Source organism: Hippocampus zosterae, chromosome 11 (assembly GCF_025434085.1).
Source record: "Hippocampus zosterae strain Florida chromosome 11, ASM2543408v3, whole genome shotgun sequence".
In the NCBI taxonomy this organism is placed as follows: Eukaryota; Metazoa; Chordata; class Actinopteri; order Syngnathiformes; family Syngnathidae; genus Hippocampus; species Hippocampus zosterae.
In genome coordinates, this window is record NC_067461.1 from 3834626 (window position 1) to 3860238 (window position 25613).

At 43.7% G+C, this 25613-nt stretch overlaps 2 protein-coding genes and 3 long non-coding RNA genes across 6 annotated transcripts in view; 2 read left to right on the forward strand and 3 right to left on the reverse strand.

Annotated features, from left to right (window-relative positions):
* LOC127610597 (uncharacterized) overlaps positions 1-25613 on the forward strand; it is a 157899-nt gene that overhangs the window by 61711 nt on the left and 70575 nt on the right. The gene's annotated exons all lie outside the window — the stretch shown is intronic.
* LOC127610568 (carbohydrate sulfotransferase 15-like) lies at positions 2059-13659 on the reverse strand. 2 transcript variants are annotated; one of them, XM_052080874.1, is made up of 8 exons: positions 13437-13659; positions 6672-7155; positions 5556-5892; positions 4530-4676; positions 3555-3711; positions 3326-3482; positions 2452-2595; positions 2059-2253 (listed from the first exon to the last, which is right to left on the reverse strand). In XM_052080874.1, the coding sequence occupies exons 2-8, from the start codon at positions 7110-7112 to the stop codon at positions 2227-2229; spliced, it is 1410 nt and encodes a 469-aa protein (XP_051936834.1). In that variant the 5' UTR covers positions 7113-7155; positions 13437-13659; the 3' UTR covers positions 2059-2226. The 2 variants fall into 2 exon arrangements, with proteins under 2 accessions (XP_051936834.1, XP_051936833.1); XM_052080873.1 differs by having other exon boundaries at positions 2448-2595.
* Positions 13707-17623, forward strand: LOC127610601 (uncharacterized). Its single transcript, XR_007964967.1, has 5 exons — positions 13707-13810; positions 14227-14299; positions 16333-16395; positions 16483-16554; positions 17541-17623. It is a non-coding gene; the product is annotated as an uncharacterized LOC127610601 (long non-coding RNA).
* On the reverse strand, positions 14398-17037 carry LOC127610606 (uncharacterized). The gene is made up of 3 exons (XR_007964972.1): positions 16941-17037; positions 16327-16388; positions 14398-14905 (listed from the first exon to the last, which is right to left on the reverse strand). It is a non-coding gene; the product is annotated as an uncharacterized LOC127610606 (long non-coding RNA).
* LOC127610592 (NK1 transcription factor-related protein 2-like) lies at positions 17972-22677 on the reverse strand. Its single transcript, XM_052080926.1, has 2 exons — positions 22145-22677; positions 17972-19508 (listed from the first exon to the last, which is right to left on the reverse strand). Exons 1-2 carry the CDS (start codon positions 22335-22337, stop codon positions 18925-18927), a joined length of 777 nt encoding a protein of 258 aa, XP_051936886.1. The 5' UTR covers positions 22338-22677; the 3' UTR covers positions 17972-18924.

The following is a 25613-nucleotide window of genomic DNA, read 5'->3' on the forward strand; positions in this document are numbered from 1 at the left end:
CAACCACTAGACCAGTGGTTCTTCACCTTTTCAGAGGTACCCAACCCAAAAAAATTAATATGCACATTCACCGAACCCTTCATGAGTGAAAAATAAATATACTGTATATTTTTTCACAAATTCAAGATATTAAAAAAACGCATTTATGAAAAACAGAAAAAAAGTAAAGCAAGTAAAAAAAGTAAATAAAATGTCAAGAGATAAGTATACTTAAAAAAAAAAAATTGTACGACGTACTATCACGACAGTCACACGTTGACTACTAAGCGATCTAAATTTCCCACAGCACTGATTGGACAAGTAATGTCATGTGATCATATGCAGCCAATGATGGCCAAGCGGACGTGTCATAACTAATTAACATGTTGAGTCGCGTGTGTCTTCCCCTCCGTGGCAGAGGCTCCGTCGAACCCCTGAGACCGACTCACCGAACCCATGGGGTTCGATCGAACCCAGGTTCAGTACCACTGCACTAGACACAACAAACAACAACTCGTTAAGGTTAAAACCAAAAAACAAATCGTAATATGTATTGAGAATACTCATCATGAAGGATTTCTTGCTAGCCCATGTTGATGTACCCCTGCCTAGCAACAGTGTCCCTGCTCCTTACCGGTCAGGTGTGACGTAAACTTGACCATGCATACTTGGAGCTAAAAGCTATTTCAAATATACTTTCATTAGTTTTTCTCGCCCAACTCCTTTGTGCAGCTTAAAAGCTATCAACGGGTCTTCTTTTCCGAACCTGTCACGAAGCACCCAAGTCCATTATTTTCATCTCCTAGCTGATTGCGGATCAGTCGAGATAATTGAGGAAAACTGTCTGATTGCGATCGCTTTCAAATCCTCCGCTGTCCTCGTATTCTACCCTGTTGGATTTAATTGCGCTTAATGCATCATTGCCACACTCACTGGATCCAACATTAGCGACACCTTCACAAAGCCAATGCCTTGGTGGAACCGTGGTTTATTGGGGGGTGGTGACGTGCCTGAAAATTTCCCTTTTTTTTTTTTTTTTGTAAAAGTGTACATCCCAGTGAAAGTGTATGAGTGGCTGTCAAAGACACAAATCAGGTTTACCTCTCACACATGACTTGGTCGTGTGAGAGTATTTTACTTCATTGTGGGAGAGCATACGACGTGTCTTTCAATTGTGTGTGTCAAGTGAAGTCAGTGAATTACTTGTTGATGTGAGAGAGTTGCACTTGGTTATGTGAGTGTTTCAGTCGTTTGAAAAAGTATTTTAACATTTAACATTTCATTTTAAGAATGTGTGTGAGAGTTTTTCGTTTGTGTGTACGATTCACTCATGTGTGAGGGTGCATTATTGTACCGAGTTTCGTTGGGGCGCGAGCGTCATAGTAACTTTTCGATGGTGACTATGAGTGTTTCAGTAGTATGTGGGAGTGAGCCATTAGTTGAGTGTGAGAGTGCTTTAGTCGTGTTTCAGTAGAACGTGTGCGCTTCACAAGTGTGTGTGTGTGTTTCAGTAGAATGTGTTTCAGTAGTGCCTGAGCATTTTAGAAGTGAGTTTTATAAACCGGTGTTTCAGTGGTGTCAGTGAGTCAACAGCTTTACAGGTGTGTATGAGTGTTTCACCAACATGTGTGAGAGCATTTCGGTTAGGAATCTGAGATGTTTCATTAATGTGAGAGGCTGTTTCATTAGTGTGTACAAGATGAGAGCATTTTGAAGTCATGTGTGAGAGTATATCAGTAGTGTGTGAGTGGGATGGAGTCCAACCTGATGTGCGTTGACAACAAAATCAAATATAATTCCTATTTGTCTCTTTTGTACACATTTTGATGGAAAATTCTTGCTTTTATTTCATCTGAAATGATGAAAACCCCTTACAAAACAATCTTTGGCCATACGAGTCACATTTGTAACAATAGTAGTGGTATGGGGTCATTTACTAGTAGACTCATTGTCCTCACTAGTAAAGTGTTTTCCACCCTAATAGTCGTAATTTTCTTGAAGCATTGAGAAACACAGAAGAAATAAATAACACATTTAAAAAGCACATACATCAATCCAGAGTGTCTTTTTCAAGGGTAGGCAGTCATGTGTCACTCCACAGGAAGGCCTGGTTGTCCAGCACGCTGGCCAGTTTATGATTGAACGCTTGGTGGAATTCCCACAGGAGGTTCCGAGTGGACGGGAGCATGGGGCCCAGACTCCTGTCAGCCGCGCGTCGGGTATTGGACAACGGCCGCTTGGTCAGCGCTACCTCTGCTTGCGTGGACAAAGGACCTGACGACGAGGGTGAACGTGTTAAAGCCAGTTTGTTGCAGTATAATGGAGCGGTGTTTTTGTAAAGAAGTATTTTTTTATTTGTATTATACATTTCAATTCTCACAGAGCGGACACACAAACTAGAATAATAACATGCACACATAAAAAAATTATATGTATGATGTAACTCTAAATGAACTCTCATTACATACCTACATTCAGAAAGTCAAACACTTTCTCTATGGTCCCTTGAAGGTTTGCCGCGTAGTCCTCCAGCCGCAGAACCAGAATCTGCTCCCTGCGGAACACCGTCAGCCAGTCCAGCAGGAAGACGATATACATGCCCAGAGTCAGCCTGACCTGAGTGCAAGAAATACAAACAGACGCTATCAGTGGGCCCCGAAGGGATTTGGTTGTGACATTAGTTTTCAAAGCTTGAGCCTCCAGTTACACTGACAGGTAAAATCCGCCAGAGGGAGCCATAGTTCAGAACTAGCCACTGACAGGAAGTTCACTCGATAAAAAAAAAAAACAAAACAAATGTCATCCTCGCCATAACATGGAACATCAGAATCTGTTTTTGATTTCCAATAAAAATACCATTATTATTATAGGACTTTGTTGGACTCCATTTCAAGAAGTTATTTTCATTTGGCAAAATACTTCTTCCTTCTATATTTCCTTTTATGACTCGGGGGAGGGCTGAACACTAATTAAATATTAAAAAAGTTACTTTGATATATTTTTTTTAACAATAATGGTTATCAGGTAATTGTCAGGAATCAGTCACATTTCCTGTAACTTTTCTTTATTTAACACACTACAACATAAACAATTATTAAAGGACAAATTATTGTAAAACTGTCAAAGGTTCTGCCTCTAATTCATATTTTAATGGTTGCAAGTGCTAAAGGACCAGAAAGGAAGCTTTTTGGCTGATTATACACGTTTCTAATTAAACAGCCTATTCATCGAATAAAGGATATCTTATCTTATCGGAATCGGCCTGAAAACCAAAACCAAAACAAACAAATCCAATTTACAACCGAGTATGACAGAGTGATGCTAAAATTGTATGAATGTTGCTGACTGGCATGGAGTTAGAGAGGCCGGTGCTGTAGACGCAGGATCGAAGCGAGCTCTCCGACACGCAGGACTGGAAGAGCTGCACAGACTCGACCACCTTCTGATGGAAGTCCTCGGCCGACTTGTTGGCCATCTTGAAGTACAAGTAGTCCGAGTACAACCTGGGGACGGAAAGCGACCAAAACTGAGGATTGGAAAGGATTTTTCACCCAAAAGGTGCCGCGGCTATTTACCTCTCTGCGGGGTCTCGGAGCATGACGATGATTTTGGCATCGGGCTGCACCGTGTGGATGAAGTCCTGGGCCAGGAAGGGTGGCTCTGCCTCCTCCCTGTCACCATGGAGATAACTCCATGCTTGGTTGTCCCACATGGTGGACGCGCTGGCTTCACCTTTGAGAGACATTCGACAATCACTCCGAATGTTTAAAATGCATGGGTGCCATCGGATATTTCATCTCAAGATTTGTAATCCTTTAGAAGGCATTCATTCATTTCCGATCCGCTTTTTTCCTGACAAGGGTCGCGGTGGATGCTGGAGCCTATCGCAACCTTTTTTGGGCAGTATGCGGGGGACACCCTGAACCGGTTGCCAGCCAATCGCAGGGCACACAGAGACAAACAACAGTCCACACTCACACTTGGGGACAATTTTGAGTGTTCAATCAACCTGTCATGCATGTTTTTGGAACGTGGGAGGAAACCGGAGCACCCGGAGAAAACCCACGCAGGCCGGGGGAGAACATGCAAACTCCACACAGGAAGGCCGGAGCTGGAATCGAACCTGTGAGGTCGACGTGCTAACCACTGGACCAATGAGCCGACATGCAAATATCAATAATGCTATCATGCAAATATCAATAATCATATCATTTCCAAAGTGTCTAAATGTGTTTCAAATGATTCAGAATTTGTTTTCTGGAATTTAAATGAATACCCTTTGAAGCATTATCGAGAGGATAAAGTCATTTTTATTGACTCAAAAGTTGGACAATTTTGAGTCAACCCGACGCATCCCCCCATGCACGGAACATTCAATTCAAAAGCGAGTTGTTCCATTGCAACCACAAAATATTCACAATTTAATATGATTTCATTTCCATCTGCTTGCATCTGGGCCTCTTCAGGGGAAAACAGTAAAAAAAAAAAAAATGAGCAGTGCACTCTCAGCGTAACCCGAGAGTTGTATGTAGACTTTCACATGTGTTCACCTGTTATGAGCCGCGCGAGGCGCCGTCGCTCTCCGGGGGAATTTCCAGCGCTTGATCCTTGGATGTTGTACGCAGCCAAGTCAAACAGGTCCAGGTAATCTTCCACGGGGAAATTTTCCTGGAAGCCATCTTTGAAACGGATGTAACCTGGCACAAAAAAACAAAATCCCCAAAATAGTAATCAAAGTCGACACATTAATCGAATCCAAAATAAAGTACAGGGAATCGCCAGGATTCACGGCAAATCAGGACCTGCCGTGAATAGTGAAAATTCGGGTTTGCATTTTCAAATGTACGCCACAAGATAGTGGCAAATTATTTCAAATAAAGAGGATCATAAAGCATCAACTCCGAATCGCGTAGTCATTAACTCATGAGACATAAACGATTTAATTTAGTAGTTCAAGACGATTAAATGAATTGAGGCGGCCCGGTAGTCCAGTGGTTAGCACGTTGGCTTCACAGTGCAGAGGTACCGGGTTCGATTCCAGCTCCGGCCTCCCTGCGTGGAGTTTGCATGTTCTCACCGGGCCTGCGTGGGTTTTCTCCGGGTGCCCCGGTTTCCTCCCACATTCCAAAAAAAACATGCGTGGCAGGCTGATTGAACACTCTAAATTGTCCCTAGGTGTGAGTGTGAGTGCGAATGGTTGTTCGTTTCTGTGTTCCCTGCGATTGGCTGGCAACCGATTCAGGGTGTCCCCCGCCTACTGCCCGGAGACGGCTGGGATAGGCTCCAGCACCCCCCGCGACCCTAGTGAGGATCAAGCGGCTCGGAAGATCAATGAATGAATGAATAAATGAATTGAACCGCGAGACAAAATTCCAGCAGATGGCGCCAAAGTAAAACATCGCTTTGGAATGTGCACCAGCAAAGGATAAGTTACCCCCGCCCACAAAAAAATCAAAGAAACTGTAACATGATAAGGTGTCCACTGTCGTCACCGTTGTCCCCGAAAGGGTTAAAGAGCAGGTTCTTTTTGTTTTTACACAGGTAGCGTATATGCTTCTGTACATTCGGTGCCTCACCAAATCGCTTCCTGGTCCACCAGTGCGGCTCCTTCATGATGTTGAACTTGAAATCGGGATGCAGCAGCAGCCTGTGGAACAAGTCGGTAGTGCCGCACTTGGGCTGCCCGATGATGTAGAAGTACGGCAGGCAGCGCAGGCGCGACAGCCCGCCGTCGGCGTCGGGGCGATGCCGGAACGCGGACGCCAGGCGGTCACACACGATCTTGAATTTCTTGGATCGCACGGTGAACAGGTTCCCCCCGTACGGATCTCGGATCTTTTCCACGGGAAAGTCCTCGTACCAGCACGGGCTTTTGACGCCTGGCAGGAAGTGACGAGGGATCGCAGAGAACAACTGTGGACAGGAGGAGGAGAGTATTGAATCAAACGGATGGACTTTAAATCAGCAGAAAAAGTCATCGGAGAAATCATTGATCATTCAATTAATACAGATCAAATTAAATAAAATGTGGGCGGCTCGGTAGACCAGTGGTTAGCACGTCGGCTTCACAGTGCAGAGGTACCGGGTTCGATTCCAGCTCCGGCCTCCCTGTGTGGAGTTTGCATGTTCTCCCCGGGCCTGCGTGGGTTTTCTCCGGGTGCTCCGGTTTCCTCCCACATTCCAAAAATATGCGTGGCAGGCTGATTGAACACTCTAAATTGTCCCTAGGTGTGAGTGTGAGTGCGGATGGTTGTTCGTCTCTGTGTGCCCTGCGATTGTCTGGCAACCGGGCCTGCGTGGGTTTTCTCCGGGTGCTCCGGTTTCCTCCCACATTCCAAAAACATGCGTGGCAGGCTGATTGGACGCTCTCAATTGTCCCTAGGTGTGAGTGTGAGTGCGAATGGTTGTTTGTTTCTGTGTGCCCTCCGATTGGCTGGCGACCGATTCAGGGTGTCCCCCGCCTACTCCCCGGAGACAGCTGGGATAGGCTCCAGCACCCCCCGCGACCCTAGTGTGGATCAAGCGGCTCGGAAGATGAATGAATGAATGTATAAATAAAATGTATCATGAGTAATTCAGTATATCGTATTAATATTACGAGTTACATTTCCTTTTCCTTACCTGTTCTGTGAGGGGCGAGTCTCTGTTCTATCCCCAAGTTCAACGTGAAAATCCCTGACTGAAATACTCACATGAGTGTCCGTGCCGATGATGTCCTTCTCATCCGGAACCTTCCGCTGTGGGTATTCCAGTTTGGATCGGATCATCCTCGTCAACAACTTCATGTCTACGGACGTCCTTTTTAAGGGGTGGCCCGATGCCGAAGCGATTGCTGTGGTATCGGTCGGGATGTCTGCACTTCTAAAGTGATAGGGAGAGGGCGTCAACAGGAGTCCTTTCTTACTCCACGTCAGGACGTAGGAAGACATGATGAGGAAGCTCAGCGTCAAACTGAGCAGGAAGACCGCCGCTTGGACTTTGGAGAAGGTCCACAGGCTCAACCGGGACCACCTCAAAAACACATTTCCATGGAAGTGGAAATAGGCCCTGGTGGGTGTTTTTCCATAATGCTCAACAAGAGGTGAAATGCGGGGGTCCGACCGGGAGGTTCTGGCGTTCTTGGACCCCAACATGCTGACGTGAAGCAGGCATCGATATGGTCACGTCTTGGGCTTTCTGCAAAAGTCGAAGCACTTGTTCAAGCAATGGAAAAGATCATTTTAATATTTACTCTCCGGGGGGTGGGGGGGGGGCGTTGCGTGTCAATGTGAAGCTTCCGAACTTCAGCTGAGAAGTTACGTGCTCGTGCACGTGGTCCTTTGAACACAAAAGCTGATCTGTCAAGGTCAGAATAACAGTGACGTTGTAATTCAACACTGAAAACAAAACACGAATTCTCGGCGGACTCAAAGCGGTCGCACCGCAGCTTTATTTTTGTTAACCCTACGAGGATCATTGCGCAGCACATGAATGAACACGCTTCGCATATTGACACAGGTGGAGGAGCACCGCTGGCGATTAAAAAAAAGAAAAAAACACCCAAGAATGCGGCAATTATAACAGCGCTTCCTTACAAGCAGCGAACGCAGACGTGTAACAGAGCCAAAACACTTTCGCGACACTCGACTGGGAGACTTTTACTTTGCCCCTCCGTCATCATGCAGCTGAGGAGTGTTGGACAACAGCCCGGAAAACATGACATCACTTAGCACGTTAGCAGTTACATCAAATAACGTATTGGCCAATCAGTTAAGAAAACAAGAGCACTTCAAAAACATGCTCTCACAGAAAAAAAAGGAGGAAAAGGCGACTGGAAAGCTACCGTCAAAATTGCTTAGCCTGCCTGTTTTCACCCATACACTTCACACCTATTCATCACGGGCAATAAGTTCAAGAGCCATCTACAATAGGTGAAAATCATCAAAATACAGGAAATATAATTTTTTTTGTTTTTTTTTACTTCAGTTTTAGTGCCTTGCCGCCAACTTGTGGCATCTATAAGCAAGTACAAACTTTTTTCGAAGGCAAGCTAATAAAAGAAAAAGGTTAGACGTTAGCAAGCTACCAAAAAGAAAGGCTAAACGTTAGCGTATCACGTCAGTAACGCTCAGGCTAAACGTTAGCGTATCACGTCAGTAATGCTCAGGAACTGTATGGGGGCGGCATACAGTTCACACCTATTCATCTGGGGCAATAAGTTCAAAAGCAACCTACAATAGGTGAAAATCAGCAAAATACAGGAAATATAATTGTTTAGCTTTTTTTTTTCCAGTTTTAGTGCCTTGCCGCCAGCTTGTGGCATCTTTAAGCAAGTATAAACCTTTCTAAGGCGTTATATAGTCGTGGACTGTCGCCATTCACGGCAAGCTAACAAAAAAAAAAGGTTAAACGTTAGCAAGCTACCAAAAAGAAAGTTTAAACATTAGCATATGACGCCAGAAACTCTCAGCAACCCAAAGAGATTGTAGTAGGCCACAGCTTGTGATGAGTGATGTCAGCTTTGGTTTGGGCTTGTTTTAATAAAGTCGGCACAAGTGCCAACATGAAGGCTGAGTGAGAAAAAAAGGTCATGAAGGGAGGGAAAAAAAAGCATGCGTTCCGATAAAACAGCTCAGAGCCCCTCTCAGGCTTATTGGGGTTGCTCGAGGGGAGTAAAGTAAGCCACCTTTCGTGATCCTGCGAGGGAAGCGTTATGATTTTTGCTCAAGGGGACTTTAGTATCAAGTGGCGCATTTAATTGACTCACCCGCTAAGAGTTAGCATCAATCGAGAGGGATGCTTTTCGAAGGTACTTTGATTCCTTTACATTTCCAATGTACTGCTTCATTCTTGTCAGAGTGCCCGCTGTGGATTTCGGGGAAACCAAAAAAAAAAAGACCTCCATTTTCTTCTACTCTGCTTCTTGAGATCCTTATGCTCTGTTTAGCATCAGCATGATAACTTGCACTCTGTACCAGATTCCTACAAATGGCAGGGCCTTCTGTGACAATGCGCAGGCAGGCGCTCGAATCTCTCACAGAACGCATGACATCCCGATGTTTATAGCTGCTTAAATACTGTACAGAGTGACCGGCTGCCAGTGTGTTTTGGCTGCGTCCAAGCGTTGGAAACAGAAAGCACAGCCACAGATGGAAGTGAAGCAATTTATTTATTTTTTTGTTTACATTCAAGCATGTTGCACATGGCGATCGAGCCGAGTTTGGGCATTTTCCCACCGTTGCGATCAAAGTCAGCGACAACATTAACCTTGCAATTTCACAATAAAGAGGCTGTTAATCGCAACCACCAAATCGCAAAAGGCTCAAATACGCCTGATTATTGCTTTTGGAAGCATCCGTTTGGAATGGTGACGTGGAGGGGATCGCAAACTGCTGTAGCTGGTCAAAACAATTGTCCCGGACTGAAAAGCTGAGTGCCAAATGGATAATTTCCATATTTGGAAAATTCAGTCACACCGGAACGCCTCTCATGACTGATTTTGTCATTGACGAATGAGGATTGCATACCAGGAATCTGGCTACTTATAATCTGTTCAACAAAACGCTCAAACCAAAACAAGACACTTCAAAAAAAAAAAAAGGCGACGTCATTTTAAACCTCTTGTATAAATATGACATCTGTTCAGGAAAGCTCACCCGGCCATATGGATCACATATGTGCTCCAGTGTGTATTTCCACACGCGTGTAGTTGTGTATGCACGCGCAGGTGGTTGTTTTTCTTTAGCGGCTCTTTCAAGCCAACGCGACATTAATAACAAGCAGAGAGCAGCTGAAGATGGGTCCTACTGTGCGGCATGTGAGGAAGAGGTGGCGTAATTGCAGGTAAAAGAGGGTCATTCGGGTTTATTACCGCTATTTTGAGAGACAAATGGAGCGTTATTATAAACCACTTTATTTGGAGAAAGTGGTGGTAACGTAAAACGTTGGAGTTAATGTTTCAGAGCAAAAGAAAACCGCTGCCAAGTGGTCTGTCCTGCTAAATAACAAAAATAAAATAATGTATCCAGCTTCTCTGGAGGCCTGCATATGGCTTTTCGCGCTGCAATCGTCTTTGGAGTATTGATGAACGTAAAGGCTCACTTACTTACACATTAGCATCATCAAAAAAAGCCCGGCCAATCGCAGGGCACACCTAGGGACAATTTCGAGTGTTCAATCAGCCTGCCATGCATGTTTTTGGAATGTGGGAGGAAACCAGAATACCCGGAGAAAACCCACGCAGGCCCAGGGAGGAAACTCCACACTGGAGGACCGCAGCTGGGATCGACCTCTGCACAGTGACGTATGTGAACCACTCCACTACCAATGTTCCGTGTCTTTCCATAAATTCTTAATTTTTGTATTTGAATGTGAAAAGTGGTGGTGGCGCTCTCAGACACGCAAGTTGAAAATCCAGCGCGCGCACATGACATGTCGTAGCTTGATCCCGCTCACGTCCTCGGCTTCTGTTGGGAGTCACTCTTGAAGAGACAACCCAACGTCTGTCTGCGAACGCACCAAGCGGCATGCAGTTGACAATATCGTGAAATATTTATTTTCTAAAGCAGACGGAGAAGTCAGTCGCACACGTAATGGAGTCCGCGCAGGCAGTATGGACCGATCGAAATGATGGTATGCGGTTTGAAGACTGTGGAAAGTTCTCATCCGTCATGGTGTAATTTATCCAATGCCAATCACAAAAAAAAAAAGACATCAGAATGAGCTTGAGTTAAAAAACATTCAGAACCGAGCCTTCCTTTAAAACAAGACGTAGCAATAACACGTTTGAAATACCGTCACGTGGAATCGAAAGGGAAAGCCATTAGCCATCGGGAAAACGACTTGATGGGAGGAGGATGGAACGACGAATGCAGATAACAACAACACTGCCAATTAGTTTGTTTGCTAACGTTGCTATGCGGTAAATCGTGAGGAGTAAACAATGAAAAAAAAAAAAGACAGTCAAGACACAATGCCTTCCTCCCACATTCCCGATGCGACAAGGAAAAAAAAGGAGAAGATAGCACTCTCTCATCCTCCTTCTCATATTTGGTGCATGAGCTCAAGATTGGAGGTTGCCAAAAGAAGCATGGTTTTTACATCTTGGGAAGTGCTTCCACTATTTCAAGGTGACAGGCAGGCAGGCGGGGGGAGGGTGGGGGGGGGGGGGGGGGACTTGGTGGGACAACCTGAAGTCTTCCTGCCAGGCAGACCAAATAAACCACATGGCAGCAGCCTGAGGGAGGTTAGTCTTGGGTGTGACTGTATTTGCTTTCCTTGATGAATAAAGACCATTTCCACCAGGCTGTACACTCTGGGGGTCGGGGGGTGGGGGGGGGGGGGGGGGGGGGGACGACAGATGGACAGTCCAGTTTGGGTGTCCACATTTAGGGTTTTTATTCTTTCAAGTTGTAAAGGATACCTAATAGATGAGCTGTACTACTTTTGGAATCAGATATCAAATTGCTATCTCAAGGTAGAGTATTGATACAACAGCTCGGACATCTAAGTTGTGTTTTACTTCATAGTTTCAATTTAGAATCAAAATCTCTGTCTCAAGTCTTCACGTGATCAAAAAAAAAACAAAAACGATACAATATCAGTCGGAGTGCTACATGATTTTAGTTATGTTTTTAGTATGAAATGTTCAAAGAGACTTGCTCAAGCAATCCCACTCTGCATAATATCCGGCGGCTGGTGAGTCGTAGTTTTCATGCGCTTTGTATCTTATTTTGAAGGCACGTTTAAATGTTATCATAGCGACCAGAGAGCGTTGTGGCCAGATAAGACGTTGCTCGTGTCACGATTTGTGTTGATTATTATGTTTCGAAAATACCAGTTTTCATGTAGGTCATATTATATTACGGTATTTTCTTGTATTTATCCGTCAGACCTTAAAGACCGGTCCCTGATAAACCTTACCATAGCGACCAGAGAGTGTTATGACCAGATAAGATGCTCCTCATGTCACGATTCGTGTTTATGTTTCGAAAATACCACAGTTTTCATGCACGTAATACCATATTATTTTGTTGTATTTGTCCGCCACACCTTAAAGGCTGGTCCATGATAACATTGTGATATTAAAACAGTCCGTGGGGCAAAAAAGGTCGGGGACCGCTGCCATACACAAACCCAGTGTTTACTTTCAGTGCCTCTTGCAGTGGTGCTGCCTCTGTGTTTTATAAAGGTGAAGTTATTGCATTGAGCATTCATCTCCAAATATCTCCAACATCACTTGAACAGCATAGAGGGGTCTAGGGATTGTGGAGCATTCAAAGGAATGTGCCACTGTAAATCGTCCAACACTCCCATCTAAACGTGTCATGTTAGAATTAACAGAAAAAACAACAGAAGCGCAAACAGTCGCCCATGTGAACTAGAATATTTTGATAAGGCTGTCGTCGTTTCACTGTAAATGTCGCAATGTTTGCAGTTCACTCTCCACTTGGGCAACGCGAAATAACATTGACAGTGTACAGCTGTTTAATGAGCGGAGAGTTATCTTTGAGGATTACAACTTGACGTACACTCATTTCAAGAGCTTTGGCCAACATTTAAGGATTTCTAATCTCACATCTAGCAAGCAGTGATAAACAGTTTTTTTTGGGGGGGGGGGGGGTCCTTTAAAACAAATGATCAGCTCATCAACCAGCTCTGGAGCAGCATTAGAACAATCCTGATGATGTGAATCAGGTGTGTTGCTCCTGGGAGAGCTGGAAAACAGGCAGGATAGTGGCGACTTTGGACACCCCTGGTTTATACCATGAATATACCACAATTATTACCCCAAAAACCCACAAGGTTGATCGCATTTCAAATGCTTAGAAACCTACTGTGCAAAGTATTTTGTCAAGAAAACGAAAGACTGGTTAAAAAAAAATAACGCAAACTAGCAGGTTTCCATGAACAACAAAGGATTAAGGTCTCATACGATTCATCTTTGCATGTCTAGATGGAAAGACATGTACAGTAAACTGCTATATATAGAAGAATATCATCAAATAATGCTGATAAAACAGTCCAATAATTGTTCTTCAAAAACGTATTTAATATTTAATACAGATTTAGCAGTGAAATTAATGCATGCATAAATGCAACCCAGAATTCTTAAACTCGGGTTGTTTGTGAAATTATTTCCTTTCCAGACTTATGGAGTAGTTATGAAGAAGTGCTTTAAACTTTGCCCAGCAACAAGTGACAACTTGACTTGAAAACATTCTTTAAAAGTCTTTACATTAAAAAAAAGATTCTATCGACGAGAAAACTAGATTGTTTCAGTTATTTAATTATAACGATGAAAGAAATGGAATGAAAGAAATTTCAAGAGGGAGAAAAAAGCCACCAATACAATAAGAATGTCTACCTGTTGTTAGTCACATTAGACGTGTACAGTTACTTAAAATACATATGTTATTTTTATAATATATCAAGACACATTACTCTTAAAAATATATATTTAATAAAACAATACTCACAATTGAGTTGAGCAGCTGGTCGTCGTTTCATTCGCAGCCTGCTAGACATGATCAATCAATCTGCCTCCCCATGCTAATCCACACGATAGAAAAGACGACGGAACAGGTGTCTGTCTGCCTGCGTGAAAAAGAAAAGAGCACGGAGTGCGTGTCGAGCGCGTACTGTGCTCATGTTCGGCTTTCGCAGTACAATTGAGAGAGTTTCCGCTGCCTCCATCTGACTGCTGGAGAGAGGGGAGGCGCACCGACGAACAAATCTTGCAACACTCGTCCTATTACTCATCCACTACAATTGATGCGGGATTGATTAGGTATGGCCTTTCTCTCCCTACCCACAAACCACCGCGCGACTCGAAGAATTGGCGGGTGACAAGGTGAGTCGTGCGAGCGTTTGGCTTCTTTTGTGTTTATTACCTACAGGAATATTAACGCCATAACGCGTATGACATTTCGAAAATGTCATTTCCCTTAAACAGAGATTTTTTTGTTAATTTGGCCTTCAGTCATGGACAAGTGAAAACGCATTAGCCTCATTACAGATATTTGTACAGTATCTTGAAAACATGCTGACTTTTGATTATGGTGACATGGCTCCATGAAACAAAATGGCGGAAACAAGTCAGATGTCACATATCCAAATATCTATCCCATGTACGGTTAAAGTATACTTTCTGTTGATTATTTATTCCTCTACCAATCCATCAATATTCTCAAGATGCCGACAGCCCCCCTGTTTTTGGCCTGTTGTGTGATTGACACCCTAAAAATTATCTTATCTGTCTTCTTACAGGTAACAAAAAAAAGAAAGAAATGAGTGTTTCCGGATTACCACGCTATGATCCCATGGAGCTTGTTTCCGCCATGTAAGAAACATTTCTTCAACTGATACTTTTTATTTGGGAAAAGAAAAGGCACACGGATCCTTGCATCCCTCTGCTAATTTGAGCTCTCGCAGACATGACGACATCCATAACACCACTTTGAAATGAAGTGTTCTTTGACTCCGTATTTGAATATTTGTCGAGAGTATTCATGCTTTTCTGTAAGGAGGAAAAAATGTCAGAAATGCTGCCTCGTGCCTCTTTTTATTTTTTTCCTTCAACTGCATCCACTAACACAGCAGGGGAGTCCATCTCACAAAAACAGCTTCCTTCAGAATGGCAGTCAAGGGACCGGCGGACCAGCGGGGCAGAAGTAATGGTCTTCTAATCAGCTGTTTAAAGTGAAAGTCAAATTTACAGGGAGTCTTTGAAGGGGTCAAGGCTCAGGAATTTCAGATTGAAGCTGTACTCCAGCTGCTCATCCCTTTCATCGGCAGGAATTAGAACAACATGTACATAGTCATTAGCAAAGAACAAAACCAGTTTGTTCGACCGTACTTAACATGTGGATCATGAGGACAGCTGTTTCCGTCGCTCTTCTGTTTGTCATCATAGAAGCTGTCGGGCACAGCTGCTAACAGCTGGTCACTGCAAAATATAATGCAACGCCGCCATATTATTTGTAATCTCCATTTTGTATTCATAATGAAATGATCACACAATTTCAGGCAAGGCTGGTGTAGTAGGTCATTCAAAATCAGACCTTTTAACTTTAGCCGCACCATCCATTTCGTGTCAGCTGGGAATTGGAACCAATGCAGATCTGACTGTAATACACTCTTTTACTAGACTGCGTTCTTACTTTGCCATTGAAAAAAAAATCTGTTTCAGTTTTGTTGATGAAAAGTTGTGTCTAAAAGTTTTTACAGGCACTCTATCAGACCGGCTTAATCCTATGTCGCGCCTCGACAGGAAAACAATCCATTTTCCATTTGGTGATTGGGTTTTGAATGTTTTTTTTTTAACTTTCCAGACGATGGGACTGCGCGCCCCAATTCTCAACAGTCTACACATTGTCTCTCCTTTTAATGCCATTCATGATTTTTCAAACTCCAAAAAAATCATAATGCAGTTAAGCAGTTTTATTTGACTGGCGCAATCTTCAGTGGCAAGACAATAAAAAGATTCTCAATTGAGCGCGAGCAGGTCCTGACAGGCGGGCATGATTTAAGTATGACACTGGGAAGTAGTTGGACCGCTTCCCAGCCAGCACACGCTCAAGATAGTTTGGGAAATGACACGTCAGAGTATGAAGGATGTCTCAGTCGGATCTCGATCAAGCTTGTCTGCTCAACGCCGCTCTCGCCTCGCAAATCGTAGGACTTTGTGTGCAGCGCCGTCCACCGCACGCACTCTGAGTACATAATCACTGGCACAGGAAGCGAGGAGCTGTTGAAAGCACATTTTCCAAAGGAAGGCTCCGCGGTTTGGGAAGAGCATGTGATGAGACTTTGTCAAATGAGGGCAGCTGGGAGGGGATTCCAGATCATCGTATACTCTTGAACTTCACGATGAACCCGGGCAGAGCAGTTTCCTCTCGGCACTTAAGCACAAAAGTTGTTTATTCTAGTAACCATCGGCGCATGTGACATCAATTAAATCCCTCTTGTGCAGCAGCTTTGTTTTGTTTCTTCTGAGTTGTTTTTTTTTAAATGGAGGACATTCTTGAAGACATTATTGGTGTTTTATATTCTCCGCTGCATGTTGTTTTCAAATGGCGCTTCCAATCACCTGCGATGCTAATAGCACCGAAGAGTAAAGATGGCGCTTAATTACGGTCTGACTCAAAGACCACAATGTCGGAGGAGAGGTCAAATACACACACACGCATACCCGCACACACACAAAGAGACTTTGTAGTAATTAGAGGACATTATCTCTGAGCGAACTGCCGGCAAGTTAATGAACTCTGCTACTGCCAGTCTGATGGGTGGGGGTCGATAGTCGCTTGACTATCGACTCCCATGAGAAAATAACCTCTCACTTTTAATTGAAGTGTTTGTGGTCACCGGCAGGGGGAGTGTTCCATACTGCTGACGGTTTCCCAGGCAACCAGAGGCCAGGACCTTCACTAGGAGGTGACGAGTAGAACGACAGCGGTTATTGATTGTTTGATTGAATTGTTGCATAAATTCAACTGTTGCCCACTAAACCTTCTTTTTTAGAACTTGGAAAGTAAGCTGTAGTGGAAAAAAGCAGATGTTTGGATGTTTCACCCTTCTGGAAACGGGATGAAGGTATGTTTTGTGAACTGTGCAACCTACTAAATGTACTTTCAGTGTGCAATCATATTTCTTTCGTCCTGTCCTTCCTTTTTGCCGCGTTGGATCGTCATTCATCCACCTCCCACCTTCCTTCCCTTATGACCGCGACCCCCTCCCAACCCCCAGCAGAAAGCATTCTGTTCCCCCCATAGACTCAAATACCAAAGATACCACACACAGAGACTCTCATGCCAGGAAATCCTTTGCTCCGAATGCTATGTTCGCACCTCCCACCCGCTTCGCCGCCAAATATACAGCAAACAACGGCTTTAGATGGCATTTTCTCACTCCAACCGGCACATACAGATACCCGAAAGCAATGTCACGCAACATCAAGGCTTCATTTGGAATGTGTTTACCCATCTCCAATCGGTGGAATTTTGTCTTCCCAGTCTCGACACCGGGGCCACTGATGATGTAGCGCGGTCCAGTGGGGTATTTGCTTTTAGCGCAAAGTCAGCTGGAATAGGCTCCTCCCCCTTGCGACAATCAACAGGATAAGCACTATAAACAGTGGACGGGAGGATAGATGGATTCTTGCAATGGAACAGACACATACCAGGCAAATGTATCGGGACGCGTGTAAATTGAAGACAAGCAAGTTGCTTCTTGCAGTTCCTCACCGGTATATCAGCTTCCACTATCCTGCATTTTTTTTTTCTCCAAAATGTGGACATTCGTCCCAGAATCTCACAGGTCGAAGGTAACCGATTAACATGCTCTTGGACGCCAGACTAATCCCAGCGCCCCTTTAAGAGCATTTGTGCACTAATACGTCCACCTGAACCCGAGCTCGTGCGCAACAACAACACACAGAGCAGATTGACGTCTCGGTTTTGACAGCGTTGAGTAAGCCCCATCTAAAAAAAGAGAAATTGCATGTCAGACTCTCAGACTGTCAAAGTGATGTCAGGGACAAATTGACTCCGGTGACTCTGATGCGTGCTCTCTTCCTGCAGGTGAAGGCAGAGACTGCTGACTCGGACCGATGACAAAGAGTATTATTCTAAGATGTCTGGTTTACAAGTCATGACCACTTGGAAACAAGGAGGTGGAATGGGTGAGCTTGCTTTCTAAAACGACACCAATGGAGCTCGTGATCACCTTTAAACTGTGGCGTTCTAATATTCTCCACAAGTACGCGTGGGTAATTAGGAAAACATTACTTGACACATCCAAGAGATGATCTCAAAAACACAGCCTCACTTGAAATGGGTTTGGGATTAGTTAGTCGTGAGGATATAGTGCCACCGTGTGGTGGCAGAATGTACGCGCAAAATGAGGGTAGACTGATTCAACTCGCCTTCAGACACAGACCCAAGTTTTAATTTTTATTAATTAAATAACACTGATGTTTTTTTTAATTTAATCTATATAACTGAACAGCAATGTGAGCTGGTTGGTTGCAATATGCCACAGTTTGTGTTACAAGATCTGTTGACTACAGTGTTTCAAAAAACAAAGTGACAGTTTTTTGTTTTTTTTTTTAAACAGACTGATTTTTTGGTGTGGGGGGTCCAACAATTTTGGTGCAACATGAGTGGGACATGACACAAATAATTGGAACTTAAAGGCGATTTTTTTTCTCTTTTCCACAGTTGGAATACAGTACAACTCCGGGTGTCTTAACATGATTCCGTCAAAATACACAAGAGAATAAAGACGTATTTCACACTTGTTACCCATTTGTTACACTGGTTCAAATCGTAACTTTTTGAGGCGGGGTGGTTTTATCTCATGCAAATGAGAGAGTGCAGTTTTTGTTGACATCACAACCCTGAAGGAGATGGGACACTCGCCGTATTTCACAACTTTTCCGCCTGCTGTAGCGACCCTTTTTCGTAAAGCAATGTTCAACAAATCTAGTGATTTTTATTCATTTATTTTTTGGGTGGTGTTTTTGGAGACTCTGTGACTCCCTACGAAGCAGATGTTCACCCCTCCAGACTGCAAATGAATGGCGCATGTTCAAAGCAACCAGTGGTTAACCAACAACTCGCTCACACACATTTTGAGGAATGGGCAGATAAAAGATTGACCTTGCTTTTGAATTTCATACTTGCTGGTGGGGGCAGACACTCCAGTCTCAACTATCCACCAGTTTTTTTTTTTAATATCCTCAGTAGGGTTGAGGGTAAGCTGGAGCTTTTCCCACCTGACTTCAGGCAAGAGTCAGGGTACACCCCAAGGTGGTCACTTAGCACATATAAACAAATAACCATTCACTCTCACATTCACACATTCAACACTTAGGAGTCTTTAATGATAACAACCCTCATGTAAAGAATTTTAAAAGTCACGTTTACCCAATTGACAAAAAGCAACGAGAGTCCAGTCCTTCTCTCATAGGTGTGGATTGAAATAGGAGGGCTGCACAAATCCACCGGATAGAAAGGGATGCAGGAGCCCTCCGCTGGATGAAAGCGGAGTAGCTGCGGTCGTGTGAAAGATAACATTCCCAGAGCTGAGGTTGGGGAAAGACTGGTGGAAGGCGGCCTGGCCCGAGCCGCATGTGGCCTGGCCGGGACTGATGAGCGGGGCGGGGGCGGGCGGCAAGGTGCTGTCCGCGCCGGGGTTTTGCTTTTTCCACTTTGTGCGCCTGTTCTGGAACCAAATCTTTACCTGCGTTTCTGTCAGACTCAAGGACAGCGCTAGATTGAGTCTCTCGCACACCGACAGATACCGAGTGGCACGGAACTTGTTCTCCAGCGCTACCAGCTGTTCGTAGGTGAAGGCCGTCCGGGCGCGGCGGGGCTTGGCGCCGTTCTGGTCTGCTCGCCGCCTCTTGTTGTGGGTTGAAGGCGGATCCTGCAGGGTGACGGTCATCTCCGGCTCCTCGGGCAGGCACTGCTTTCTCTCGGTGGTCTGGGCAATCATGAGGGGGTCGACAAAAACCGGGCGGTGATTGGAGTGTCCTGACTGGTCGTCTTGTAGTGAAGGAATGGAGAGAAAAACAATATGAGCTCACAGATCAGCTTAGCATATTTTACGGAGTAAAAGTTGCACTTTTTTTCATAGTTTGACTCGACCCGCGACTTGAATGTATTAAAATTCGGAATCGGTGCTTCTTATTACAGAAAAGTTAACCGTTACTAGGTTCCTGCATCACATTGTGGCTGAAGGTCCTGGTTGGTTGTCACCCCTTTTGGTGCTGTAAATTGTAAATCCTTGTCGCGGCGGAAGACGTATGCTAAATTAACCTGCATCATTTGTGACCGTGAGAGGTGGCAGTCATGACATTTATTTATTCTATTCTCCTTCTTCTATTTCTTCTTCTGCTTTATTTTTCGGTTGGCGCACCATTTGGGTGCATCTGATCTTTTAACCGTTTTTATTGTTTACATTTTCATTCAAATCTGTCATACTTGTTTTCATCCGGATGAGCTGCAGCTGATTCCAGCTGGGTGACGGCCAGCCAATTACAAGCCATTTCTTCACTAACAACTTATTGCATGCACCTTCAGATCTAGTAGGATTAAATGAACCGAACTCGCACGTTTTTGAAAAGTGTGCGGAAGTTGTCATCCGTGGAGGAAACTTTTACAAGCACGGGGAAAACATGCAAATGGGCAAATAAGAAGCCTGTAACAGAAAATCGAACCCACGACTTCTTGACACCAAACCACTGTGGCTGCCCTTGTGTAATGGATTCACAATTTCGATTCATATGTCAACGGTAAAGCAATAACGTATTATTTTGTTGTAAATCACAGAGCACGGTGCATGAGAGAGTTAAAATAATAATAATAGTCAATAATAATAATGACAAGGCTTTATTGATACATCTCTTCATGTGAAGTTCCCATTCCATATTCCCACTCAGTGTACTATTTGAATAGGATACAAATGTTGTACATTTAATGATACGCTACTTATGTCTCCACAGTTTATTTATTTTTTGAATACATAATGTCACTTTGGCGAACACAACCGACGGCTGTTTGTGCAGAAGGGTCAGCTTCACTTTTGTCTAACCGACGTCCGCGCTTATTTAAACACGTAAAAGTGGACATACAGAAAGAAGTAAACTCTTCCCGAAGTGTCAGCGGTGGCCGGGACTCGGCCACTAATCCTTCAATAAATTATCGGCGGCGGATAGCGCCTCGAATGTCATGTTGCGGAAAGAAATCCTGCCTAAATCCAGCCACGCCGTCTCAGCCATGACGTGCTAATGGATTTCATATTTGCCCGCGGGTCGATAAATGTCATCTATTTAAGAGGGGTGGGGCGGGCGGGGGAGTCGGAATCGAGCGATTTTTGGGATCAGACATGGCTGGGGTGTGCGGGTTTGTACCTGCAAGGTGCTGCGAGGAGATATGCAGGATGCGGTAATGGGATATCGATCAAAGCGTCCTCAATGGGACGATTTAAACAATTATCTCAGCCTGCCTGCCCCAATGCCAATCACACCGCTGGGGCTCTGGGATACAAGCCTTTGTGGCTTCCTTGAAAGAGAACTAACCGTGGAAATTAAGCGAAGGTCATACAAAGATGACTCTGATTTATTGTGAAATAACGCTTTAACCTGATTCTACTCACTCCTTGCAAAAAAAAAAAAAGTATTTATTTTACAAACATTCTTTAAACTCTTTGACGCAAGGGGAATTAGATGCATGCTTTCCTTATTTAATATAAATTCTGTCATGTACAGTTTGCTTGTTAGCAGAATTATGTGCAACTGTTTAACAAACTTGGTATAGGAAACAAATGAGAGATGTTTCTAATCGTGTTATTTGTCTCTCGAACAGTCACAATAAATAATGATTTAAAAAGAAATAGGCCACTATGTTTGATCAAACTTTTATCTATTGTTTATGGCTGCCGATTCTCCTTCATTCAAGTCAACATAAACGGCAAAGGTGGAAATGAGGCAACCGGCCTCTTCTTGTTGGCTGAATTTTCTTTTTGTTTCTTGTTTTCCCGAAATTGTTACAAGTATGACTTGGGCTACATTGCTGTTTGGCTAACGTTCTCTTTGTCCCAACTTGTGAACTTAAGTTGATCAAAATATTGATCTTTTGCAGTCTACTTCAATATCACCACAGTCACAATAGTGGAAAAAAATGTTTTGTTTTCCCCAACCAGATGCGGAAGTGTCACTATTCAACTATCTATGCTGCAGGCGTATAGTGACAGCCAGAGCAGTTTAATACTCTTCTGCAAGACGACTTAAAATATTTTTTTTGAAAGTAAATACTGGTTACTGGTGACATTTTTCTTTGGTGATGTGCTGTGAGATTTTTTTTTTTTTTTTTGCGAATGTAAAATATGTAGCTTTATTCAATAAAGGTTTTGGAGTGGAGGGTATTAGTTTGGTTAATAATTTTACTTTGGGAATTATCATAATACAAACAGCTTTCTGTTTTTATTGGATTTCGCAAGTGTACATATTTGGGACACAATTAAATTGCCCTTTTATTTTTTTAATCAATGTTTCTTGAACATTTACCATCATTTCCCGTTGACGAATACTGTACACAGGAAAAGGCAGCCATATGCAAAATTTAGACAGTTTGCTGTGCTATTATCCAAAATATGTTTTGACATGTGTCTTCTTCTTTACCTTCAGCTGTGTCGCCTCCTTCCGCGTCGCTCTGTGTCTCCAAACTAGTGCTCTCGTTGTCCGCCACTCCAAACTTGGCGCATTCGCTCGCCTTCTTGCTGGTGAATTTGTTCGGGTCCAGGATGTCGACGATCGAGAAGGAGATTTTGTGAGTGGACGTCATGGTCACTCCACGGTGCTTAGAATCCAGCATGCTTTAAAAAAAAAACAGCACCAACAACAACAAAAAAACCGCGACAACCAAAAATAGACTGTCGTGGGCTGGGGAGGGGGGTGATGCGTAAATTACGCGCGCGCAGCGGATCCTCTCATAGTCTGGGTGCTACTTGGAACCGGCTCATCTGCGCTCTCCCCTCGTCTGTGGAGTCCTGAAGGAGGGGTGCGAGTTGGCTATCCTTTAAAGCGTCTGACCCCCACCGGCACCACACACGTCACGCAAACACTATTAGTGTTTCACACGACCCCCTAATGGGCCCCGGGTATTGCTCGATAATCACCCATATCATTAAATTCAATATTGCTCGAGCTGAAAGTAAATTGGCCACAGATGGTGCTGGGAAGGATCAGAGTCACCAAATTGGGAGTTGTTGTTGCTGTCGTTGTTGTTTTTTTTTTTTTTGAAGGGGGGGGTAGACCTTCACAAGGAGTTTCTATTCATTTTGATCCCTGTATGAAATTACGTTGCGAGATTCTCCTCCCAAATTAATAATTATTATTAATAATTATTTACAATTTGGCATTTTTCTGCTTGCACACGCATCTTTCCCATTCTTCCATGAACTATTTTCCACGTTCCAATACTTCCCACTTTCCCAAAATTGCCAAATTCACTAGAGAACCTTAGTCAAGGTGGACTGTTCCAAATACTGGGTAGAGTTGGCACCAAACAGGCTTCTATGAGAAAGCAAAAATAAAATCAGAAAAAGACTTCTAGAACATCTGCATTTCACGGCTAAACAGTCTTGAACTCTTTATTCTTTTATGTTTTGATTGATTTATATATTTTTAAATATCACAGAAACATTTGATCAGGGATGTGTGTGTGTGTTTTTTTCTTTTTTTTAAATTTAATATCCATGACAGAAAGCAGTTTAATTTTTTTTCATACTAACAACCCAAACAATATTGGCAACCATTTTTGTGGAGGTATTTCAATGACAATGCACAAAACATTTGGGTTACACATGATGAAAAGTAATTCCTGCTGTCATAGAGTACTCTAAAAATGAATTGGTCGTTATTTTGAAAATACGTGTGTGTGTGTGTTAATATAAAATGCGCAAATATAATTTTTAGGACTGGGTGCCAGTAATATGTGTGCATTATCAGAAATATTTTATATTGGTTCTTCACAATAAGAGCTTAAACAGCTGTAAAAATGCCTAATATTTAAATGTGTGCATGTATGAGCACTTTACATATGAATAAACACTTGTTTCCATAATATAAGTTTTACAGAGCCCGTTACATTTGTTGACTAATGTGACATTGTGGACGAGTTATGTCGTGTCCTATTCCAATTATAATCGTATTCATTCACAGTGAGAACTTAAACAACACTAATAGGCATTTTTGTCCAACTAGAAGTAATCCATGCAAACCAAATTACGTTCACACAAAGCTCGGCGCTGATTGTTTTCTCACCTAAGCTGATAGATATATATTCACAATCAATGGGCTCCCCGAGTCGCTGCCATTAGTATTCAATATGGAGTGACACAGGGGTTGTTCAAAACCCTGCCGCCTGATGACGGCTAAATGCTGAAACTGCCGCGGGATCAATATTCCCAGCAGGTGTCCGACTCTGATAAAAACAAACCGATGGTGTCCAAGAACGCCATTTAAGATAGCGGGAGGCGAAGCCAATTACCGCAGTGGCAAAGCTTTATTTAACTCGAGCTCATAATCAACGAGTTCTGTTTTTTTTCCCCAAGATATAAATTTGTCCTCAGACACAGTTTATTTTCTTGTTCCAGTCCATGATGCCTGCTCGGGGATTAAAATGAGTTTGTCATATTCAATACATATTTACACATCCCGATTTAAACCAGTCTTTTTAAAATGAATGCGCATCTCTAAGAATATGTTTCACTTGAACATGCGAGTTGATTATTTTCTTTTTCTTAATGGAGGATTCTGCCTAGCAACAGCCGGCAGATGTTTCATGGAACCGCTAAAATTAATCCAAGCAATCCCGCATATGTGTCTGTGCTAAAATTCTGTTCTCCTCAGAGAGTTTCATCAATAATAAATTCGAGGGGTGGTGACCATGAATCTGTTAACCCCCCCAAAGTATTCTGAATGATTGTTCTGAACTCCCTGTTGTTGGAACAGAGCAATAGGTAATTCAGGAGTGATGTGAAGTTTGTTTTTGGAATCATTTTCAAAGGGTGTCAACCACTCTGTCATTTTTTTCCTGCCCTTTGAGGCAGTACCCCAAGTAACTGTTCATAAAACAGAATTAATGTGACTTCAAGGTTGTTGTTTTTGTCAAAAGGAAAATAAATCAATGATTCTGTTGATGTACAGTAGTTCTTTATGTGCTGCCTGTGACTTGGCACATTATCGTAGGAAGGGAATTGAAAGGAGTTTCCTGGAATGTAATCTAACCAGGTGGCTGAGCGCCACTTTTCGTGCGCATCGCATTTCTGCAATTACTTTTTTTTGAAGTGTGTGAGGTCCAGATTGTGGTCTTTTCTTCCGTCAGCGAGGTGTTGACACTGTCTGTCTTTCTCATTCTTCCCTCTGCCGCTTCCTGCGTTGGCTGCACTTTGTTGTTTTCTGCATTGAGCCCGAGCCGGTCATAACCTGGTGCACCGGTGAGCTCTGCCTCAGTTACATAGTCAAACATTTGTGAAAGCTGCCCCAACGGGGTGGTGGTGGGGGGCTTGCTTGTCAACATTTGCATGTGTATGGCACTCGCACACGCAGGCGCCACTCTGTGCCGTGCATATGAATGGAGCCGGCCACACGCTGGAGCTTTACAACTTCCTACGAGAAAGCCCAATGGCCGGACATCTGTTTGTGCGTGTGAGCGGGACAAAGAAGGACATAAAGGCCCTCGGGTTGTCTTCACGCTCTGCGGGAAGATGCCTGTGGCCCCAGAAAGGGCGGAGCAGGCCCCGCATCTCACACGCCAGGGGAGCCGCCAAGCCACACTTCCATCCGAAGACCCGTAAAGTCATCACTTGGCAGGGAGGCTGCCGTTAGCCTGATAAACGTCAGATTACTTGTCGAATGGTGGAGGGGGTATGATGAGCTGCACTGGTATTCACAGACTGCAGTCTCCGTTGTTGTCTGCCTGCACGCCGCTGTAAAGTTGGGGGGCAAACAAAGGAGCAGCAAGTGACTTGCGGGCAACGAAGTTGGGCTGTTTGAACCTCTGTGCCAGATTCTTGTTCAAACTTTATAGCTTCTCAATCACCTTTCTGGTCTATGTCGGGTCCGTGTTGTCTAGGAACTGCTTTTT

What these genes read in the sequence shown, in the direction of transcription:
- LOC127610568 (XM_052080873.1), bottom strand. Translation starts at nt 7,112, where the DNA reads ATGTTGGGGTCCAAGAACGCCAGAACCTCCCGGTCGGACCCCCGCATT. An exon ending in CTCCGAGACCCCGCAGAGAG is followed by an intron (nt 3,483 to 3,554) that starts GTAAATAGCCGC and finishes TTCCGTCCCCAG; the next exon opens with GTTGTACTCGGACTACTTGT. An exon ending in GCCTCTCTAACTCCATGCCA is followed by an intron (nt 2,596 to 3,325) that starts GTCAGCAACATT and finishes TCTTGCACTCAG; the next exon opens with GTCAGGCTGACTCTGGGCAT.
- LOC127610592 (XM_052080926.1), bottom strand. Translation starts at nt 22,337, where the DNA reads ATGCTGGATTCTAAGCACCGTGGAGTGACCATGACGTCCACTCACAAA. An exon ending in AGGAGGCGACACAGCTGAAG is followed by an intron (nt 19,509 to 22,144) that starts GTAAAGAAGAAG and finishes CTTCACTACAAG; the next exon opens with ACGACCAGTCAGGACACTCC.